This window comes from Sinohyriopsis cumingii, chromosome 1 (assembly GCF_028554795.1).
Source record: "Sinohyriopsis cumingii isolate HCF-2022 chromosome 1, ASM2855479v2, whole genome shotgun sequence".
NCBI lineage: Eukaryota > Metazoa > Mollusca > Bivalvia > Unionida > Unionidae > Sinohyriopsis > Sinohyriopsis cumingii.
The window spans coordinates 114469140-114493797 of record NC_142961.1 but is presented as its reverse complement, the minus strand read 5'-3'; the positions used below and the strand labels follow the sequence as shown (position 1 = coordinate 114493797).

Genomic DNA, 24658 nt, shown 5'->3' with positions numbered 1-24658 from the left:
TATTCACCTTTTTCTGGTTCTCTTATCTGTGAGGCTTCTTTAAACACATCGACCATTTTATTGCAACTTACTAATATAAATAAAAGACCAGCAATAAGGTCTGCGGTGTCTTGAATGTATATTATGTTGGGTGCCGACACTAATTACTGCTTTAAAGAATTTCGAACGAGCCAAAAACAAATGAAACGCATGTTGCGTGACCAGACTTTGAATGACTTACTGCACTTATTACACGAGAAATTTCTAATTATGTTGACGCATAATGTTTCCCACACATATACCCTCCTTGGCATGCAGCAGCGTGACTAGACGAAAATGTACATTTTCATATTTAGTTTTAATCAACTGGGCTGAATTAAATAAATAAACAAACACTGTGCTTTAATCAATAAAGAAAACTTTTAATGAAATAATTCTATATAAAACAAAAGAAAACAAAGCGACAGGTAGATTAATACATAGAATTGTAATAATGATATCAATAAAGTATCGTAAGAGTATCCACATAAACATATTCCAATGGTGAATTTATATCATTGTAATTCTCATCAAGCTTCATGACTTCTAGCAACATCCAAAGTGAATTCTCAGGCAATTCGTCGGTGAAAACTTTGCCTCCCATAAATCTCTCTCTCTCTCTCTCTCTCACACACACACACACACACACACACACACGCACACATTTTACATTAAAACACTTTTGCCAGACAATATTTTGATAAAATGTTTCAACAGTAATAAACTTATTCTCGAAATGGGACACATATTTCCACCAGGAATTGTCTGGAATATTGACTAGAATCAGAAATGACCATAACAGCCATAAAAAATCGGTAACATTCATCCAAGACCGGACATACCAGTACATTTAAGTTATTCATTGTAAATATAAATAAATAAGATTGTTACATGTACACATATCTATTGAGCTAAATACGTTTGTATGAAATTCAGTTCTTACCCAATGTAAGTGAATACCAACTCCTTTTATCTGATTTATATTCCATGGAGTAGGACCCGATTAAATATATAAAGGTAACACTGTCCCGATAGGCAAGCGTAATTCCGACTTTTTAAAACTTATTTTGCCGACTAAATTGAAAGAATGCTTAAGCTGTAAACAGAACTCGGATTATTTTCTTCATTTTAAATAACATAAAATAGTAATTTTTTGTTTAACTTATGCAGTATTTGTAAAGAGTCCCCGTGAGAATCTTCGCTTGGATTATGGCGGTATCACTGCAGTCTGGTTTAAGCACGTCATCTAACTAATGTTACGTTGGTCGGAAAGCAGCAATTGTTTTTTTTTTATGTATCGCTGATGAATCATATTGCTAGCCACGTGTGAATCGTAGCGTAGTTGGACTCCAGCTGTTGGACATTGTTCTAATAAATAAGAAACAACACATATGAAGCGATGCTGCTAAAAATTTGCAATTTTTGGCCCACTTTAGGCGAACCTTTTTTAATACTTACTCATATGTACTGGTGGGGTATGCATGCACATTTTCTTCAAGAAAAACTTCAACTATATTGATATGTCATACTAGTAATAGAAGCAGAGTTGACAGATCAGATAAAATGAGTCAGTGATTAAAACGATGTAATCAATATTTTAGTGAGTTTTAACGTAACACACAAAAGGACCTAAATATGGTCGTACACTATTCAAAACGTTTCAATATTTTTTTCAAAATTTCCGACACAACTTAAATTATTATATTTTTTATCTCTCAAGAAAATGATAGCATACCTGCTTTTGATTGTTACCTACCTGCGATTATCTGGTAATGTCAAGTGGGACATTCATATATGTTACTTGATCGAGATCGAAAGACTTATGTACTATGTGTGGAATCTTTTTTAACAGTTTTCAAATGTTAGATAGTCTAATCTCTTTTTACCAGTATTCAACATGTATGTAAATCCTATTAGGGTACACCTGGAGCTGCCGTGACATGTACCTAAATCCTTTTAGGGTTCACCTGGAGCTGCCACGACAGGTACCTAAGTCTTATTAGGGTACACCTGGAATGGTCGTGACATGTACCTAAATATTATTAGGGCACACCTGGAACTGTCGTCGTGACATGTACCTAAATCCTATTAGGGTAAATCATCTGTAGCAGCCGTGCCGTGTACCTAAATCCTATTAGGGTACACGTGGAGCTGCCGTGACATGTACCTAAATCCTATTAGGGTACACCTGACAAGATATTGAAACAAATCTGAACCTATATATCAAACTCCTCAACTTGAGTGCACACCCTAAACTCAAATACGGTTTCATTAAATTGTATTATATTCATAAAAATTTTCAACTTTAAAATATCTAGCACTTTTATTGGTTTGTATAGTACTTTATATCAACATCTGTTCGCGTGTACACTTAAATTGACTAAATTCTTTAACACAGAGTCAGATTTGATGCTTGCTTGATTTCTTTAAAAGAACGAATACCGTATATGGGGTTGAGAAAAATACGGCCTGCGGGCCGGATCCGGTCTGTGGCCAAGTTTTATACGTTAATTTATATTATAGGTTGTGGCTTTAACAATCATCTATCCGGCCCGCGCCCTGAAGGAAGTTGCTTATGCCTGCCATACATCCTGATATGGCGGTAACTTATGACATGGCAGATCTTGGTCAGAGTTGTTAGCGGTTGAAGGCGCCTTATGTACATGTATAGTAATTGACTTGATCCATTATTAAAACTCGTACAAACCTCAGCTTAACGAATTTGTAGTCAACCAGCTAGATAGGAACAATCTACTCTAACAAGGTACAAAACTTCACGGATTTCCGTGATATATGCAAAAACACAGCATAAATACGTTTTTTTTTTTTTTACATGAGACAAGTTTTAGGAGTTATTCTTTCAAATGACAACAAATAAACTAACATAGAGTGAGTATACATTGGTAGGACCCCGCTGCTTACGTTGCCGTATACTTCTACATTAATTGCCGCTTCAAGGGAGGTTGACAAAAATGAACGAGTAAAACATCCCTCGGAAATTTGCAGCATTCTAAGTTCGATCCCACCAGGAACACAAATGACATAAAAATCGCAAAGAGTGCTGTTTAAAACCAGTTTACGATCGTTTTTAATGACGGCTTTTGTCGTTTTGATATTTCACAATTTTCGACTCATATTGAAGCCAGGTCTACATAACGTACTCAAAATCTATAAGTTATATTTTATCCCTTTATGTTTTAAATCTAAATATAAAAATAACAAAATGAAATGGAATATTAAGTTAACAAAAACTAAGAAATGTCATATACAAAAGCAGTCAGTGAAATTTTCAGAAATCGAATTCGCTTTCAATTAGTATATATCATTATCTATACATCTCGAGCTAACTGATCAAAACAAGTCGAGGTTGATCTGGCTCGTGCCATTCATCTGAAATTAATGTCAATTACTCTGTCTAAGAATGCTTATAGCAGGTTTTCTGTACAGTCAGAATAAAAATTATCTTTATTATTCAAAACACAGAATTTGATAATTATAATATACGCTACTAATTATTTTATCTCACTGATTTTGAAAGCGATTCCTTTAATTTCTATACTTCTATTCGACAGTTTTAATGTTTGAAACCAATTTATTGTAAAATACAACGATAGCGTCAGTATTTTTACGTTATCAATTTAGTTCATTTCATGCTAAACTCGAAACGGCTTTTATGCTCAAAATAAAACTGCTAATACTCATGACGAGTCTTGGGAAACAGTTACAACATGTTTTGATTACAATACGAAAATTATTAATTATAACCACTGTTTCCACACGAAGAGCATGTATATTTCACACAGAGAAAATAAAGGTCTAGATTCGAAATTGACTTTCAACACAATGAGACCCAGTGGCAGTTAAAAATTAGCAAAATGGCCAGCCAATGAAACGTTTCATCATTCTTGTTTCAAGCTGAGTGATGCAGAAAAGATTTGGGAAATATTATTTTTTTTTACCGTGCAAGCTTGCTTTCATCAGATCTGTTACTAATTCACTTCAAAAATCACTAAAATGTCCAAAAGATTTGTCAGAAATTTGACTATAAAAAAACAAGCTGGAATAACCTGGTGTTTGTCCGATGTTTCAGATAACCTTCACAGAACAAAGTAAAAAAAAGTAAAGTCCCGTTAATCTACCCTCTCTTGGTAGAGTGGAATAAAAATGCAAGGAACATTCTGACCAAGGTCCATAATATGTATGTAGACACCATGCCTACATATAAAGATCTGACACTAGGACAAAGTCTATATAGCTGGTTCATGTGTGACCAATCATGAATTTAAGAAAAAAAGTCTGTCACTGTAACCATCTTTTACCTCAAGTGGTTTAGAATGATGAAAGAAATACCCTGACCAAGTCTGCAAAAACAAAGCTTACTTACAGCTTGAGATCCGTCTGTGAAACAAACCTTTTACAATGGAGTTGAGCAAGTTCAATGAACACAGCATGCCTATAGCTAGAGATCTGCCTTGAAAACAAAAATGCTGCACAGAGGTCTTTACAGTAGAGTTAGCCTAGAAACAAAATTAATTACATTATGGTAAGAAAAGTAGTTTACTTTTACTTAGATTCCCTCTGATGTGGTTTAGAATGATGCAAGAAAAACCCTAACCTATTTCACGAACTAAAACTGCCTGCAGGTGGATATTCCACATAATATTACGCATGGGTTAACCCGTGTGTAAAAACGTGATAAGAAAGTAGGTCACAGACATTTTATTTTCCCTGGGTTAGTTTACAATTATGTGAGAACACCCTAAGTTCTATGCAGAACTAATACATAAAGTAGGAACTAGTGACAGTAAAGCAAACCTTTTACGTTTTTAATCTGACTGTGGACGCCTCTGAGGGTATAAAATAAACGTCATGAACGTAATATAGGGGAGCTAATAAATACACGCACTATCAGAAAATAAAATCCAAAACAAAACCGTGACGACATGATTCCCCTTGGTATGAATATAGGGATAATACACTGTTTGATGTGTGCAAACGTTTGCCCGAGCGAGAAGAATGAGTTTGATCCATAGGGCGAATCGCTTTTTAGTTGAACAATTTATGATTCAGTTACTAGGTACCTGAAATATGTACCAAATACCTACAAAAAGAAATTTGTACTTGACCAGCACTTTAAATTATTAGGCTAGAGGAATGCGTACGACGTCAAAGAAGCGTTATCACCTAAGAAGTTGAAAATAAAAGGCCAATGTAAAGCAAATAATCACGATGATCCAGAATCATTTTGTCTGATCACAACATTCGAAGAAATCGAGAAAAGGAAGATAACTCCCGAAAAGATAATCAGTTTTTCGCAGAGAATATCAGATTTATTCTCATGAAAAAAGCTTGACCATGTAAAACGTTTTAATAAAGAGTCAGCATAGCTGAATATCCGTAGAGTATTGATTTTCCTTTAATAAATGGCTTTAAGGAAAACTATCTTCCTTACGTTAAGACCAACATGCGGAAAAGATGACAATTACTATACCTATCCCATATGTCTATTCGTGTAAATATGATTCCGCAAAACAGACATATTCAATAAAAGATATACCCTGGATTAATTTTTCTGGAAAAAAGGAAGAAAAACCTAATTATAAATAAAAACATTAGTACAAATAAGAAAAATGTCTTTATATATAGATATTCGACCCAAATAAGTCGTTATTGCAAAAATCACGTTTCCCCCCGTGTAATATCAAACACAAAGCCTCATATAAACTTCAAATAAAATTAAAATTTATATCCTATGGAAGCATAACAATTCAAAGGATCATAACTTTTGAACACATTTTCATGGAACAAGCAAAACCTCAAAGAATTGTATCCCCAACAAAGATAAAAAATAATCAAGACATTGCACTCATTAAAAACTTGAAACGGATTTCTTTTTTGTTATAATTTTCACCGTACATGTCGTTTTTACTATTATACCCTTCCTATGTTTTATATTTCTGTCCCGCATTTCTGGCCAGATTACACTCCAGCAATTTGAACAGGACAAACTATTATGAAGATAAGATGACAGTTGATCAATCAAAAATAATCCTATTCTATAATTGGCAGCCTTTCTTTAAATTACTCAACTACCTGCTTCTGTATCTCTGGTTCCATATTTGAGTTTTTCAGTCGAGTGAAATGTACAAAAGCCGACAGCATAAAAAACTTTAAAATATGTTCTAACGGCTTATCCATTTAGGCTTCATCATATATTTGTGTAACATGTTTCTTTCCCTATGCAAATATAATTTACGTCCAATCTGTGTCTACACGAACCTGGTGCGCAGTTTATGCAATATGGTGTTATCTGAGTTCCTCTCATCAAGGGAAGCGACTCTACTAATACCAGATGAAACGAAATCCAGATCCAGAAGGGCTGACATTCTTGATTCTGTAAAGCAAAGTACAATGTGCGCAAACTCGCATACGTAAATACCCGAGTAGTAGTTTCAATCACGTTGCCTATTCAGGACAATGAGAGAGACAATGAAGCGGAATATCGGTATAAAGACAAATCTGAAAATAAAACATTCTCAAGAAGAATATTTAATGAGCGCCTGGATTTTAAAACAGATAACTGTTTTAGGCAATCATTTCTTTTATTCTAATGCGATAGTTCGTAATTTCAGATAAACAATAATTGGAATGTTCGATGATTGTGACTATCTACAAGTAAAGCTATAAATGCTAAAACCGTTCAAATACCATTTCTTGTCAATGTAGTTTCGATAGTCGCCAATAAAATGGTTTACATGACATGCATAATTTTCAAAAGTTTATATTTTATAAAATAGTAGCACTTTAAAAGCATGACTAAAAGCAGTTTAACAGAAAAATATTGTCATATTTTGATTAAACTTCACCATGCTAGTAGCATATTTTAATTCAAACGCAAAATCGCTCCTTCAACATTACATCTCATCGAGATTACGGAGGTGACTGTTTACTTTGAGATAAGTTTCTCAGTTTCCAAGGAAAACATTTTCCTCCAATTGTCTGGTTCACGTAGCCTTCAAAAGTTAATTGTTGACATCATATTTCGCTGGTATTTTTTATCATGCACAATATACTCCATCTTCAGATTTAAAAAATTTCTATAACTGAACGATCCCATTGGAACATCCATAGATTTGTGTACCCAAAAGATCGGATGAGAGCTATACTGAGAACTACTTTTCATTCACGTGACACATAATGAATGTTGAAGGATACGAAGTCACAATTTGAACACTGTGGGCCTTTACTGTTGCCTCTAACGTGGCGCACTCCGCCAGAGGCGAATCACCCCAACCCATCAAATTATACGTATTCCTACAATTACTTCCGACGTTTCTTTTCCATTGACGAAAATTCTGAGTGATATGTCGATATTCATGACATAAACGCTTCACAAACCGTTCACTTGAAACTATGAAAGTTATTCCATTTCAAATTATTGATGATTTAATTGTTGTATTATCACTTGCTTCAAATTTCTTGAGAAATCATGAAGTTTGTTTGAATTTTATGAAAATATGTCAAAACAGAATCAGAATGTTGTATCCAAAAGACGCGAAAATAACATTAAATCTAACTGGTCTTTGTATACCCATGTGCTATAAGCAATCAAAACAAGGAAAACATATGTTCAAGGAAATACTGCTGTTGATGGAAAATTGTATACACATGCCTATTCGTCTATACATATTTCGAAACCATCTTGTAAATTCCAACATACCTGGGTAAAGTTTATGTTTTATTTGACACCCTCTAGGTCCGAATACATCCCGTGTATAATGTCAGTCTCTACAAATTGATTTTTTTTTACAGAGTAATCTTGTCACTAAGCAAATGGTTCGACACACAATTAAAAATTCAACGCTTACGGATTCTGGACAAATATAAAAACAATGTTAACACGTGTAAATTAACATAATGGAAATCAAACAAAAGGATATGTTTCCAATGTAAATTTTAACAAAAATCCCTCTATGGGACCAATGCACTACTAGCTGAAAAGAAGTTTCAAGAGCTCAAGGTAAGACCATTTCTTCCTTTTAACTGGTGAGTGTTTACACCATCTCTGATATTCTTCCGCGATAACAAGATTTTCACATTAACTGAGGTGGTGGACATACTAGTGTCAGAGTGGCACCATTTTCATTTATTACCTAGAATCTCCTATAAGTAGTTTTCTGGTAGGAACCCGTTGTTGATGTGACTTTAGGTTTCAAAAGAGTAACGATAACATTTCGTGATGTCTGCCATTGTGGCCATATTTGATAACAGACTGGCACCATTTTCAGTCAGTACCAATTAGACACCATAAGAAGTCTTTTGGTGCCAATAAGCCATCTAGGAGTAACAGTAATAACAATATATTCAGGATCGTCATTGTGGAGGTCACAACTGGCATCAGATCGGCACCATTTTTATACAGGGTCCACTAGACATCTTAAGAAACATTCTGGTTAAAACACCATAACAATATTACTTTTCATTCAAGAGGAGTAGAGATAACAAGATTTTCAAGATGGCCATTGTGGCGGCCACATTGGACAGCAAACCGGCATCATTTTCATTTACAACCAATCAAATACCATAAGAAAGGTTCTGTTGAAAACGCCATGTCAAGATGTCTTTCAATTTAGAAGAAGGATAATAAGATTTTCAAGATGGCCATAGTGGCGACGAAGCTGGACATCAGATCGGCACAATCTTCATCAAGGACCAACGTGACAGAATAAGAAGTTGGTTAGAGAAACAAATACCGTGTGTGCTGATTTGACCATCCATACAGAAGAAGAACCAATAACAAGGTTTTAAGATAGTATGACCTAATTTATTTTGTTGTTGGGAATATAAGAAAGGAAATATGTAATCTCTCTCTCTCTCTCATATATACATATATATATATATATATATATATATATATATATATATATATATATATATATATATATATATATATATGAAATGTGTAAATGCAATAAATGTTTAAAGTAATATAGTAATATTTGTCTCCTATATATTAGGACACTAATAATAAGAGAAAACAATCATTTAAAAGGGTAACATAATGTAAATACTGTGAAATGAGTAAGTAAACTAGTTACTGTATAAAATGTGTAATAAGTGAATGTTGAATCAAGTAGCAACACACACACACACATACATACATATATATATATATATATATATATATATATATATATATATATATATATATATATATATATATATATATATATATGTATGTATGGGTACATATGTATATGTGTATACTTTTATGTGAAAATATGTGATATGTGTACATGCAGAAAATGGTTACAATAAATATACTTTCTATTTTTAAAACGTTTTTCAAGATGGCCACTGTGGTGGCCTTATTGAATGTTCGAGTAGCACTATTATATCTATGGAACGAATGAGAGTGAAACGTTTCATGACAATCATCCAAATAGTTTAAGAGGAGTAGCTATAACAAATACAACGGACTAACGACCGACGTTGGACAAGATGACGGACAACAGAGCCTCCGATAAGCTCTTTTGATCTATGGCCATAAAAACTGTCATTAAGCTAGAATGTGTCTACATTGTATAGAGTAAAATATGCATTCGTCCTGAATTATGTAACACAGGTACCATTAAAATGTAAATTCTTCTAATGCTGTACACATTTTGTACATACATTTCAAACTTAACTTCTATGTAATAGAAATCTAGTATCATACACTTTGTTCTTCTTATAGAACAGAGATAAACCCATTTTACATCGTTAAAAGAAGCTCAACCCTCAAAATCTACATATTTCTAAACTCTATAGTTTTCATTTACACATTTCTTTCTCGTGTGTATTCAAACATAGTAATTATTTTGATTGAAATTATGTTGTAGTATATTTTGTTTATCAAACTTTAATATTTGATAGAAACATCATACCATTACGTTGTTTTATAAGTTGCTATCATACAGCATGTGCTTAGATATTTTTCAATCAATTAAACCAATGTTTGTGCACATCCAAAAGAATTATCAGCATTTTTAACTCCACATAAACTAAGATGGATACATTTCTGGACAGCAAACTGCTTCAAGTTCCTTTATCATAAGTGAATGTTCCTTAAGTTCAATCAATTATGTTTTGTCTGGGTTTGTTTACATCGAGAAAGTTACACGTGGTCTGAAATTTTTTAATGTTAAACTACGAACCAACAAGCCAAATTTCCTATGGATTGACAGTCACTGTTATTATTTGCATTTTTTTGTGAAAGGTTTCAAAGAATTCATTGGGAGTGTCGATGTGCTATCAGATCAAACAGGAATGTCGGTTTTGCATTTTAAAGATGATACGACATTTTACGTAACTAAGAGTTAACTGAAATAAGATAGTAAAATTACCATATTTCAGAGTATGTTGCTGCACTAGGCATCAGCAGAACAAATAATTATTAAGAAAAAAGTAAAGGAAATTCTACCGTCACAAAGTATCCTGAAAATAACTGTTTGTGGAGTACTTAAAAATCTTCAATATTTAAACGGTTGAAGATCATACATCGCTGTCATTTTATGCATTTAAAAAAGTGTAGGTTACTGATTGATATTTTCTGCAATATAAATGTTAAATAAGATTGTAACGGTAAGATGCAACAGGAAGTCATTTGATCATTCCGATAGAGAAGTTATTTTATTATTTCTATTACAATAATGACATTTTTGCATGTTGATATTTAATTAAATTTCTGTCATTATATATCAGACTGTTTCGTTACAGCACAATAATGACGTCCAATATACCCCATGATTCCAAGCACTATGCCACCCAAATTTAATGAATGAACAATGAATTGATTATGTTCTCTAAAGTAGCAGTAAATATGAATTTGTCAGAAGCGGACACCGTCAGATATAGGTCAGCTTAATAATAGTCTTGTCAAAAAGCGTAAATTATTTAAGTCTATGATCCTGTCTAAGGAATTTCTCACAAAAATAACTAATCATTACTAGTAAATTTCAAGATATATGAAACTCAGTCAAACACAGGAAATCTAGTCTGTAGAAACAAATGATTAGAGAGAAACAGGCTATACAAAAGGAACCGCAAGACTGGATTAATTTTATTATTTTGCATGAAAAGATTAATATGTTTGTGAGTAGAGAGTAATATTTGTGCTGCATTCGATTAAATTTTCTGTTAAAAAATAAACTGTATTCTAAATTTTTCTAAATAATAGATAAAAGATAAACATTTACAACCACTGCAGCACTATTTACTTACATACACAAATATGTCCCGGTCCATTACATAAACATATAATACTAGATTTACCACTTCGAATTCATAGCGATAAAATGAATCGGGAAACGAATTTGCACGAGCAAACGTCGTAAATAATTAAATTAAATGGCTTTTGTGTGTTAGATCACAGAGAGAGAGAGAGAAATAAAACTTAAATTGAATACAGATAATGGTATTTGATCCATGGCAACTGCTGCCACAGGCCAAAGCCTGATTCTAACAATCAACACAAATTTACTTTATCATAGTTAAAATAATGTCATATACAACGTAACTTTCATCCAGAAGATTCGTCAAAATGACAAATCGAGTTTTGTAATGCTTTCATTTACCAATGACATAATGGAAAAAATCATACTGACAGTCGTATGGAGGAGGTAAAAAAATGATGTGGTCGGGTGTAAAATATGGGAAAATTGGTCCCATTTCGCATAACGTCCCTTCTCATCACGTGGGCGCAAATCGCCATCTCAAGGGGAGTCAACTGGTATTCTGGAGAAACCAGTTGTGTCCCCTGATGTTACTGACCGCAGCTACTTGCAATAACAAAATGTTTAAAACAAATCACGTGACAGTACAAGTGTTAGTACAACATACAAACATCTGATAATACATATATCTCGTACGTAACTAATAACAACTTAAGTCATAGTAACAAAATAGGCTGTCATAAAATTGAGACAAGATACAATCCAATGAACACATGGCTAACGTGGAAGTTACCCGGTTCACGTCGAAATTTTTGTATCTTTTACAAAAAAATTCATAGCTCAATTGGGATCATTGTGGAATAGTATTGCCTTTATCTGTCATTTAATATCTTTCATAAACGTGTGCAGCATGACACACCATCATAACATCATATCCATGTTCCAGATCTCAAAATGAGGTTGTTTTGGCATCCTATCAAAAACTCCTCTGAAGAAAACCACTTGGGTTTCTTGTTTAAACCTATGCACATTACGTAACTAACACTAGCCCATCTTCAAGAATTCTGCTGAATAAGCCTTTTGTAAATTTGTGAATTGAGAAATCTCGGATATGAATCTCGATGCATTAACGTATAAATTTGTAATTGTGCTTCGTCAAAGGTGTGTGGTGTAGGGTCCACCATATTTCTATTGATAACTTCGCGAACTCTGGAATCTAAGCTAACCTGGAAAAGAAGTCAAAGAAATACATACTATTATTATTTGTTACTGACTTACGTCAGCATTAAGAGAAGATAACGTTTCAACAGAATAAGAGAATGTATATAATGCATCGGCCTGTTCGTCCTTCTATGTATATAGCAAGTTATATTACCGCCACGTATGATCATGGAACATGTACTTTAATATATATATTCCATCTTATATACTGTATATTGTGTATAAAATATTCTGTAATATTACACTATAATCATTTCAATATTTGTGAAATACATTCTAAACAAGCCAGGCACATTATATTTTTAACTATTTAAAATTCCGAATATATCACCATTTCATAAAGATCCATAATCCCCTGAAGAGACAACAAGAACGTATGTTAGCCAGTGTTATAAAATAAGTTTTGATTTTTTTTTTAGCAAAGTAGTATAAGTAGTAGTAATATTATTAGAGTGTCTGCACCAGTTGCCGCATGGAAATGGATACCCCATGAACGTTTTTTATTCTTGGCTTGCACAATTTGTTTATCAAGGACAAAACAAAGTTAGCACAAACGGTAAGGAACATTTTATACTGGCAGCTTACCAATTCTCTGAACTGAACTAACAAAAATGAATAATCATGTGATAACTGGTTCCGGGCGGCAACCGATGGAGCCATGACGCATCAAAAGAAGCAGCAGCAATATTAGTAGTAGTTGTTGTTGAAGAAAATAGTGGTAGCAGCTGTAATAGCAATAGCAACTGTAGCCGTACTTTGCATAAATGTAAAAATAACTACAGCAGCTGTACGATTAGATGTAATAGTAGCAGCAGTGGTAAAGAGGCGGGAAAGTGTTATTACCTCTCTAGGTGATAATATAGATATATAATCTTCATATATTAATCTAGCTTTCTCTTCTACGACTTCTGGGTTTTCTTCTTTTTTAAGATCTTCACATGCTAACCAGAACAGCATGTTTTCTTCACTATACTCCGATCGCAAGAATTCTCTAAATACTTTTCTACCACCTGAAAAATAGAGTGGATTAAACCACTAATATATTTATGATAAACTATGCATAACTTGAGACATTCACACATAACAGCTCGGACGTGCAAGAGATAAAGAGTACCTGGAAGGAACAGAGGCTCAACTGGCCAGGAACCTTATTTCCTCTTATTGTATAGCATGTGACTGTTTAAAACGTCACTGATATTCGAAATAAAGACGAAACTACAGTTTTTAGTCAAAATTACAGAAATGAATTACACTGTTGAGTTAGCATGTTTAATGTTCATCGGTTAATTGTAGTATACAAATCCTGGCGTTTAAGTAATAGCCGAACTCTTTCTAAGATGAAGTACTGAACTTAAATGCCTGGTCTGGTTAAAATCCTTAGCACGTTTTGATTGTATTATCGTGTTCACAAACCACTGTCGCTCGAAAAAGCAAGTTAAAACTTGTTTGCTTAAAGACTCGGTTTTTCATTATTATATATCATACACATTCGAGATATTCTTTCAGTATATCTACAGACCAAGCTTAATCAAAACTCATCATAATTGTTTGTGATATGGCATGACGTTCAGATGGCATTATATTTATAAAAGAACTACAAGAAAACTTTATACAAAGCTATGACCCACGTAAAAGCTTATACAATAAAGAAAATAAACAAATAACGGGGGTTGGAACACATTAGTGTTTTCTAAGTCTACAGTATGCTGGCTAGTCATATAATCACATACAAATGAAACAATATACATACTTAGTTTGCAAAATAGTCTTCCTTAGCTTGAAAGCAAAATATATAAACTTTGTTGTTTTTCTGATTACCTTAACATATTTATTACAAAGTAAATTGTAAAATTGTCATAAGATGGGTATTCGTAATAGTAATTAGGAAGAATCTTAAATTGAATTCTGATTATCTTTCACATTTTAATTTTAACAAATGGATTTCATTTTCAATTTCCCTACTGTCACACAGATAACATAATCTACTTGTTCCATCGACATTTTCTGCTTGCCTGTAACTATGTGAATAGGAAGTCTATTAATCAAAAGAGATTATACAACCGTCTTACTTCCTTGTTTTCAACCACAGAAGTATGACAATGGGCTTTTTAAACCTGACTTCCTCTTGGAGATTAACGTCTTCAACACCCTATGACATTAAAAACGTTTACCCTCATGTTACAGGCGAGTGTGTGCGGTGTAAAAAGATTTGGGTACAAAAAAAAAACGCTAGCGTGAAGGATTTTACAAAGTTAGTGCAAACTATTTTTTAAGCGACATCGCCAATAATACAAGAATGTTAGCGGTTCCTGTGCCTCCTGGTAAATTTGTGAAACATTCTCGCGCAAATTGCTTGAGATAATTGACAGTCGGCAAGCTGATATATACGGGTAAATCACTAATTGCTTATTCGGTCAAAACATTTAGAAAATATTTTTTTTAATCAGGATAAGAAACTGCAATCTTTTCTATTATTCTATTGATTTCTGTATCTATTTTATCAACAACTTCGTTGCGTTTGTCCACAAAAATAGTTTAATATTTCTGTTGTTAAGTCTTTGACGGCGAGCGATAATACTCGTGAGCAGATCCGAATGGTCGGCAAAGCTGTTAACGCGAATTTGTTCCAATACCATTTTTTTCAAAACATGGCCGATCACAGAGATCAACATGCAACGCGAGCAAATGTGACTTACATTATTCGTAATGGCGTGTTCCGCCAAAGAGATCACGTTTTTTTCAAGGCATACACCTTCACATGCATTGCATCCAAATGCAACTGCAAGTTTTATGTATACAAAAGGTTTAGTCTTTAATTGAATTGCTTATTTTTTCACTCCGTCTGTGTCGTATTTCTTGTTTTATATATTTGGAAATATAAGTAAACACTTCATAATTCAGATGTAGTATTTGATTTTACTACCACGATACGTACGATACTTTTTCAACCACCTAAGAATGGTCTTTTGAGTCTCACATCTGGCTCTTATAAATAAACAGTCTCATCTTTCTGATCCCAAACCAAATAGGTAAGGTCCCAATTCAGATAAAATTTCCCAGAAGATTAAATCGGGTTCAATTACCCCTAATCCATCATACAATCGTGCACCAATTATTTGCGTTTATATCCAATAGTGTAATGTCAAACTTTTTTTGCACTTACACATATATTTCCATAGATTGTATTCTTTGATACTCAAATATATCATTGATATATATATATATATATATATATATATATATATATATATATATATATATATATATATATATATATATATATATATATATATATATATATTACACAGAGCCAGATGTCTTGATTTATCTTGTAATTTTTGTCATTTTCTCTCTAGGTCTACGAATGTGGATGCCAATGTTATAGCATAATGTTGAAATCATCTCTAATTAATTAGTTTCTTGGTAATCTTCACTGCCTTCAATGTCATCGCCGTATTCACTATTTCATTATCTTCGCTGGCTGACACAGTCAACATCAGTGACTTGGTGTTTCCTACCGCAACATCATAAATGACTTTTCATGCTTATTATCATGTTTCATGGTTTATGTTCATGCTTATTATCATGTTTCATGGTTTATCTTCATGCTTATTCACCTTGATAACAACGTTGTTGTACCAATACAATCCCTATTCAAAATGCTTCATATTCGTATTTGAAAAATCGTACTTCTTTTAAGCCTCTTTGACAAATCTGAATGATGCACTTAAACGAAACAGCGATTTGATATTTTTTGTGCCGTTACAAGCACGCTATTGTTCGGTCAATATGATTCAGAAACCTTAATCGCTGAAGTTTTCGCCAATATACATTAGACCATGGCAATTCTCTGATATATTCTAACGGAAAAGAAAACAATCTATTCAAAATATATTTTATAGAAATACAGACACAATCAATATTAAAATATTTTCAAACAAAGAAACAACATGCGCAGAATATTGTATTACAGTATAGTAACAATCAAAAATATTTGCTGCTAACTGTAATAGTGAATTGACCTGACTGGGGCACCTCCCCTCACCCCCAAGAGGTGGGGGTGGGGACTCTCAAATTAGGCTAACCATTCAACAAGAAAATTTTGCTTTGCAAAATTGCTTACGTTCCCTATGGACGAAATCGTTTACTGTAAAAAATAATGCTGCGCAAATTCTTTCACGCAAGTAACGAGTATCCAAATAAGTGTTGACAAAATGGAACGGATTTTACAATGATGTTTATTACATCGACTTACGGAATTGTCAGGATCTCTGGCTGCAGCGTTCTTGTTGCTTGCATTGTCAGTGTCGCTTAAATTATCGTTCGCATCTTGTACACAAAATCGTTTACGCTAGCGTTAGAATTATTGTTTACCCCCAAATTTATAAAGTCATGCGGTATAGAAGGCGTTGACCAGACCTATATCAATAAAACTGGCCTAAAATGTTACTGTCATATTAATGCAATTTACAAATATTTTCTGAGTCCATACAACTTCCATAATTCCTATATTTTTTTATAACGAGTCCTTTAATTATGTTTGCTAAAAAAACATTATTCCGACAGGTATAATAAAGTAAAACAAACGATACTGATCTTATCCATGTTTTCAGTAAAACCTCTTTTTTAAAAATGCTCCATTGTGTCGCTCTTAATTTGTAAATCTAAAACAGTACCAGAAAAATACCCAAATCATCAGGATAAACTAGCAGAATTATATTGTGCAATTCATTGGTTGTAGGTACATGCCATTATATTTGACAACCCAACGTCGCGGAGTGCTGACTCTTGTCGAATATATTCCAATCTTACTGAAAGTAATTTTCTTCTTCTTCTTCTTATTATTATTATTATTATTATTATTATTATTATTATGCTTTTTTATTACTTCGAGATATTCTGCTCACAAAATATGAAGATTTCAGAACATATAAATGTAATTTTTTATTTAAAAAAACTCCTGGCAGTTTAAGTGAAGTAGCAATAATAAGTTCGATGTAGCTACACTGCCAGCCATACTTAGCGCGACTCCTACACCCACCTCAACAACAAAAACCAATCATTTTCATTGTGGTCCGCGTACTAAAATTTGGAAAGATGTGTCTCCGTTAAAAGAAGCCACTCTTGGTCGGGTGTCAAATGCTGCAGAGTAGTCTCTCATTGCTATTGACATACGATCAAGTTTACCACTATTCAAATATCACCAATTTTACTACAATACACAAAATACAAATGAACAAAAACGTTTACATTTTCATTTTAGTAATTTAAATTTACAGATTTGTAAATGAAGAAAAAGACATTGTTTGTATTTTTTTATAATACATTTCAAATTTAAATACTAAGGGACTGTCCATGTCCAGCAGCATGTGATCTTGACCTTGGAAATGGAGTAATGATTATTTTTTTAAATGTTGGATTCACAACGATTTCTTGTGGATTCCTTTGAAACTACCGTCCTTACGGTGATCATACCAAGGCAGACGGATGATCAGAATTAGTTCTTTCAGACAAGGTAAAATTTGCAAAAACATTTTAATGTAGTTGAAAATAAATGACTTTTCGTACTGCTGAATTGCAAAATTTGTTTCACTTTTTATAGACATTCTGACATTTTCTTATGTTAGCGGTACAATTTTAGATCCCTGTCATTTCACAAAGATGATAGTCTGATACGGCCATACCGGATGTAAGATCGGCACCATTTTCATTCAGGACAAAAACACCAATAAATATGATCACCGATTTGGGTGCATTGGTGACATTAATTTCATTGTGGCAGCCATAAAGGATGTCAACAGGGCACCGTATTCATTTCAGGCTAACTAGATAAATTATTTTGGTGAAAGTCCGATGTCGGCATGAGCAATAAATCTGAAGTAGCGACAAGATTTTCGGGATTATTTCCTCTTCTGAGTGTGGACACCAACTGCCATATTCTTGATCGACAAGGTTTCATACTAGCAATTGTGGCCGCCATATTGGATGTCAGATCGACACCATTTTCATTTAGACTTCTGGTGAAACCCGCATGTCAATACGACGTTACGTTCAGGAGTAGCGATAACATGTTTTTCAAAATTGCTGTTGTGGCGGTCATATTTGGACATCAGATTAGCACTGTTCGTTTAAGGCCAACGATATATTATAAGAAGTCTTGCGGTGAAAACTATATGGATGCAAGTATCCATTCAGGAGAAGTAGTGATTACAAGATTTTTTAGACGGTGGCTGTGGCGGCTATTTTGTATATCTGAACAAAGCAGCATTTTAATTAGGGCCAAATAGACCTTGGGGGAAAATGTGTGTGTATAGTTTCACGGCAATTCACTAAGCAGTTTAAGAAGATCAGCGATTAAACACGTCTTAACGGACGAACATAGATCGTACGACGGACAACAGGCAATCCCATAATAGGCTCTTCTTATACTCGAACAGAGTTTTAAAAAATACGATTAGATTAGCGGTCTCGAGCTCAGACGACCCTGAGGGCCACATGATGTGCATTTTCGATGGCCCATGGGCCGCACCACCTTTGTTATCTCTCATCACACCTTGTGACGACAATCATTTTGCAAGCCAAAGGCTACGGTTTGGCCCGCTCGCCGCGTGTTTGAGACCCCTGTATTAGATTATCTCCTTACAAAAGAAACCGGACAGGTATACATAATACCTTCTGAGATTCAGGACCCTAGTTGTTTTGGAAACAATCTTATTTACCACTAAGTGGGGCTATAAGTGAATCATAACGATCACACCAGATAATTGGAACTTTTGCATATAATTTGTATGCTACACTGGCACACATGAAACACGAACCTGACCTAGGTTTTCTTCATACTAAGACCGACAGTAAATCCGATTATAATTCACTACGTATTTCAAACACTACAAAGCTAAAACAGACTAACTAATTTAAACAATACTTCAAGGTTAAATAGTGGTCACAACGTAGTCAAAATTAAACTAATAAACATGACCAAGGCGTTCTTAATAATAACCACCATAACAAATTTGGCTTCAAATAATATCCTTCGAAAGTTGGCAAGTGGCAATGAATTTCGTGTTGTTTTGTTTTTGTTGGTTTTAACTGCACTTTTAACAAATTATAGACTATTCAATGCCGAGGGAAAAAAAGTGTCCTTACCAAACACATTCCTTTGAACAGTATGTATGTATGTATGTATGAAAGTTTAACAGCGCCTCAGGACAACAAAAACAATAGCTACATGGTGTGAAATAAAAGTTGCAAATATATTAGCTTGAAAAACTGCACATCAAATAAACGAGGATGAAACGTAAACATGAAATACATAAAGATAAAGATCTAGGTAAAATGTGATAAAAATTCTATATATATATATATATATATATATATATATATATATATATATATATATATATATATATATATATATATATATATGCATATATATATGCTCTATCAGGTTTCTAAAAGCATAAATAAAAAGGAAAAACAAAAACACAATATGCAAAAAAGGTTACCATTACTTTTCATTAATCTATCAAAGGACTCTCCCCAGCTCCGTATTTCTTCTATCGTTGGCCTGCAAAGAGGCAAAGAAAACGATATACAGGGTTCACACAGAATTCTGAATGATAAATTCAAAGACTTTTAACAAACTTTCAAAGACCACAAACACAGATTTCCAAGACCTATTTTCGCTAACATTTTGCATATAAGTTATGTTACCTGAGAAAACAATGAATGCTAAATACTACAATATTGTTAAATGATGAAATGAAACTGAACAGGTCATCAAGAGAAAGAAACCAGGATAATTCGACTACATCCGAATCTAACAACCTTGGACAATTTTATCTGTGATTATGGAAAGAAATTAAAATGTCTGGGTTTATTTTAATTTTCAAATACTTTTAAATACCTCAGGGTAATCTGCTCGATTTTCTCAAACTTGCAAGGCCTTGAAAATGCTACCTCATTTTTCCCAAACTATCAAAGACCTTCAAAGATCGTATATCAACCCTGTTTTAGCTCAATAAGAGCTATTCGTGTCAAACATTTTGTGAATGAAATAAAAATGAAAACAGGAATATGTGTTTCATAGTGGTATAGGCGTATACTGAAAGTTAACAATGAGATTATCAAAGTATCTTTGTACCAACCAAAAAATGTACAAGATTCAGACTGAACAACAACAACAACAACAACAAAAATAATCAGCCTGACTGGTATGATCTGCTTAGGTTAGCCTTTAGAGTACGTATTGAAGAAGGTATGGTATTAATTTTCTGCTAAGACTGGCTGAATAAATAGTCAATCACTCAGTATAGTTTTCAACCAATTAAAACGAACTGAAAAACGTTGAAATAAAAACTATGGTCGGCCTTGTTTGATAAAGTTTTTTTGCAAGATCTCAAAAGAGACTTTACTCTAAACTGAAAGTAATAGACTCAAGCGTGAAGTGTTGTCTGCTAGGGTTAGATTATCGAGACTACAGATGTTTTGCACTGGCTGGCTACACATAGTAAGGTCAGGAAAAGTTAACATTCCCTGAGCTATGGCTTTGTTTTGTACATTGTGGGGTTATCTTTCTTTACATGCTTTCCATTTCCTTATCATTACTCGCAATTGAGCGGAAGTTACATTCAAATTCTAGAAATTCTGCTTTTAGAAGAAGAAAAAATTATATAGGCGGTTGTGTAAGAACTCAAATAAATTTTTTTTATATAAGAATCAAACAAATGCGAAAGAAAATTGAAAATGACAGAATCAATCCCGCCCTCCCACCCCCCCCCCACCCCCCCCAAAAAAAGGTGTGTGGGTAATATATTCAAATGCAAATGACATATGGCCTCTACTCGGTACACCGCCTATCTCGATTTTCATGTCATACATTCGATTAAGGTTTAGAAGTCCGAAACGTAACCATAACACCAACTCCAAATCAATGGAGCTTTTTCAAGATGGCTTATGTGGGTGCCATATTGGATGTCAGATCTGCACAATATTTATTTAGGACGAACTAGACATTTTTGAGCACTGTGACGATATGATTACTCAAGTTGAGTTGGCAGTCTTATATTGGATGTCACTGGCAGCATTTTCTTTAGGACAAACTAGACACCAAAACAAAGTTTAAGGTCAAAATCCAAAGTTTATATGGTTTCCATTTAGGAGGTGCGATTGCAAGATTTTCAAGATAGCTGCCAATTTGTCCATATTGAATGTAAGATCAGCACCTTCTTCATTAGGACTAACCAAGTAACAAATGCTCAACTCCAACGTCAGATCAGTGCTGCTTTTTAGGGCAGATACCAGAAGACACGAGGAACTTGAAACATAAGCTCCAGGGTTTCGATAATACTTGTCTCCAAAAATCCTTTGCATCAGATGGCCAGACCGAATCCCCAACCAGGAGTTACGATTGAAAACGCAAGGGAGACTGATATTCCACACCATTAAGGCGCTCAAGTGGAGGTGTATAGAACTTAACCTGCTTTGAGTACAACATCGCTCGTCATGCACTGGATTAGAACCATCAAGGTAAGCACGGAAGACGACGACCAGATGCCCTGACATGGTGAAGACCACTGGACACTGAACTTAAAACTATCCGCATTCAATGGAGGGAGGCAAAAGAGATAGCCCATGATCGTGACAAACAAAGAGGAAAGATGATGATGACAACGACGCCGACGACGATGATGATGATGATAAGTCTATACTGGAAAAACCCATGTCGATATAACCATCCATCTAGGAATAGCACTATTTTCAGCTGTTATGCGGCCATTATGGAGGTCAGATTGATACTTTAAATGTAGAACAAACTTGACAAGTCTTCTAGTGAAAACCCCATGTTGATGTGTATATGCGTTCATAAGGAGTAATGCTATGATTTTCATGATGGCTGCTGTGATGGTCACATTGGATGTCACATCGGTACCAGTTTCACTTAAGACCAACTAGACATCATAAAACGTCTTTAAATATAAAGTCCATGTTGATATGACCAACTTTTTCAGAAGGAACAGCAATACAGAGATTTTCAAGATGCTCGCCATATTGGATGTCCAAAAATGACTGCTCACTGTATGAAAGTGTCTTCTTGTGAACCAAGCACTGGAATGCCAAATTTGTTATAACTATCTGAAACCATTCATACATTTTTTAAAATGCGGCTAATTTTTGAAAATAAATATACAGTTGTTGATAGATGTTAGCGTGCTTCCTGATCACTCCAGAGTACAATATTTCAAGCGTAAAGTATTATATGCACGGTGTGTGTGTGTGATTTGAATTTTTAACGTAGCTTTAACGATTTTTCAGTCATATCGCTACGATGTCTGCAGTGTTGCAGTTTATAATTATGTCTAGAACTGGGGCATCACGCCGCAGACATGTAGCATGATGTCCAACCCAGTCACATTATCCTGACAACAGGCCAACCAGTCCTAACACTAACCTCTTTAATTCTGAGCGCCAAGCGAGGCAGCTGTTAGTAAATTTTTGTAAGTCTTTGGTATGACTCGGCCGGGGATCGAACCCACGACCTCCTGCATCCGAGGCGGACGCTCTAACCACTAGGCCACCGGAGCGGTTTTTATATGGATTTTAAAAAAAATAATAAACCAAGTGAAAATTACTAAAGTCGTTCTCCCTTTGGGATCAGCCTTCCTGCAAAGCAACAGCGTCGAAGACTAACCAATTATTAACTTGTCAAAGCATGAAAAAGCAGTATTTAAGGTGCCTAAAATACTATCCTGCTGCCTTGCTGCTTTTACAAATATTAGTTAACTGTGGGACCAAATTCAACGGAAGGAAAGTAAACTGCACTGAACCGAATGAATGATAATATGAATAATCTGCTGTTATGTATATTTAATTTAACTGTTTGTCAGTTAGTTTTAATGATTTTCTTTCATTACATGTTATTGTAATGTAACATTGTTTGCTGGACGTGACCTTATACAAAACTGAGTTCATTTCTGCTTGACCTGATTGTATTTTTTTAAAATTTATTTCATTTATGTAAACAACCAGTAATAGCTTGATTATTCTCTGTGTATGAGCTTATCAAGATTATTATTCAGGTAAACAAAGAAGAAGTAAATATGTTGATCTGGGTCAGGGTTTTGGATATTCCTAAGTGAATTGTATGGGATATTGAGTTGTAAATAAACAAGGCTCATTAGATGATCCTAGAAGGTTATTTTCCATTAGGTAGTGGTCGATTTTAGAAAATGCCAATTCTGAAATGAGGTCAAGCAGAGAACTATATTATTGTGTGACTGTGAGGATTTTACCAGTCGTGCTTTAAACATCTAGCACTTTAAGTTGTTTTTTGCTGTGACCAGTTTAGACTGAATTTTATTTTGTCCATATTATTGAATTCAAGTGATTATTTTCTCAGAAATACAAAAGAGCTCTGATAAAATTTTTGGATAAAGACATCCACTGCACTTTATACTGATTCAAACCTGAAATAATATTTATGTGATTCACCAAGAGACTGTTGACACATCAGTACTTCATAGGCTATAACACTGTACAAAGCTTGTTGAATTCACTCTTTTCTGTTACTTTTTTTGAGACTCGTAACAGAAAAGCGTGGGCTCGTCCAGGATACGAATTTTAATAAATATTTCAGAAAACTTCGTTTTTGAAATTTAAATTCCCATAGTTTCTTTTTTTTAAATCCCAAGTATTGTTTCAAATTTTATAAATATTTAGTGAAATCAACACGCACTTTACAATGTCATCAAAAGTGCAGATCTTTATTTCAGATCCTACCCATGAGCAGTCAGACTGTTTTAAACAAGATGAATGGCTTCGACATGCCAGAAAATATGATTTTTCTGAGGCAAAAGCTTCTTTAACGAAACAGGAAATAAAAAATATTTTGGTCCAATATTTGGTGGAAAAGAATTTTTGGATAAAAGTGCTTTAGTTTTGATTAGTAAGTCTGTATCAGAATCTAATATAAAAATAAAGGAATTAAAATTAAAATACAAGACGGAATTAGATTTAAGAAAGCTTAAACTGCAGAAAGACAAGGATGAAAAACATGCAAATGCAACTGCAGAAAGAGAAGAGACAATGCAATTATGTAAAGAGGAAAGAGGGGGAGAATGCAACTCGAGAAAGAGAAGAAACAAATGCAATTAGGAAAGAGGGGGAGAATGCAACTGCAGAAAGAGAAGAAACAAATGCAATTAGAT

The 24658-nt window shown here is 34.0% G+C and overlaps 1 protein-coding gene across 5 annotated transcripts in view; it reads right to left on the bottom strand.

Moving 5' to 3' along the window:
• Nucleotides 1–380: 380 nt before the first annotated feature.
• The window catches only part of LOC149807663 (regulator of G protein signaling 17-like), a 176380-nt gene continuing 152102 nt past the window's right edge, over nucleotides 381–24658 (bottom strand). For 4 of the 5 annotated variants that reach the window (XM_089969406.1, XM_089969418.1, XM_089969425.1 and 1 more), the window contains exons 4-6: nucleotides 19964–20019; nucleotides 13296–13462; nucleotides 381–6412 (exon numbers count right to left, since the gene is read on the bottom strand). In XM_089969406.1, coding sequence (XP_089825532.1) covers nucleotides 6227–6412; nucleotides 13296–13462; nucleotides 19964–20019 — 409 coding nt within the window. In that variant the 3' untranslated portion in view covers nucleotides 381–6226. Of the gene's footprint in view, nucleotides 6413–11104; nucleotides 12458–13295; nucleotides 13463–19963; nucleotides 20020–24658 lie in introns of those variants that run through there. The other variant, XM_089969412.1, reaches the window with a different exon arrangement.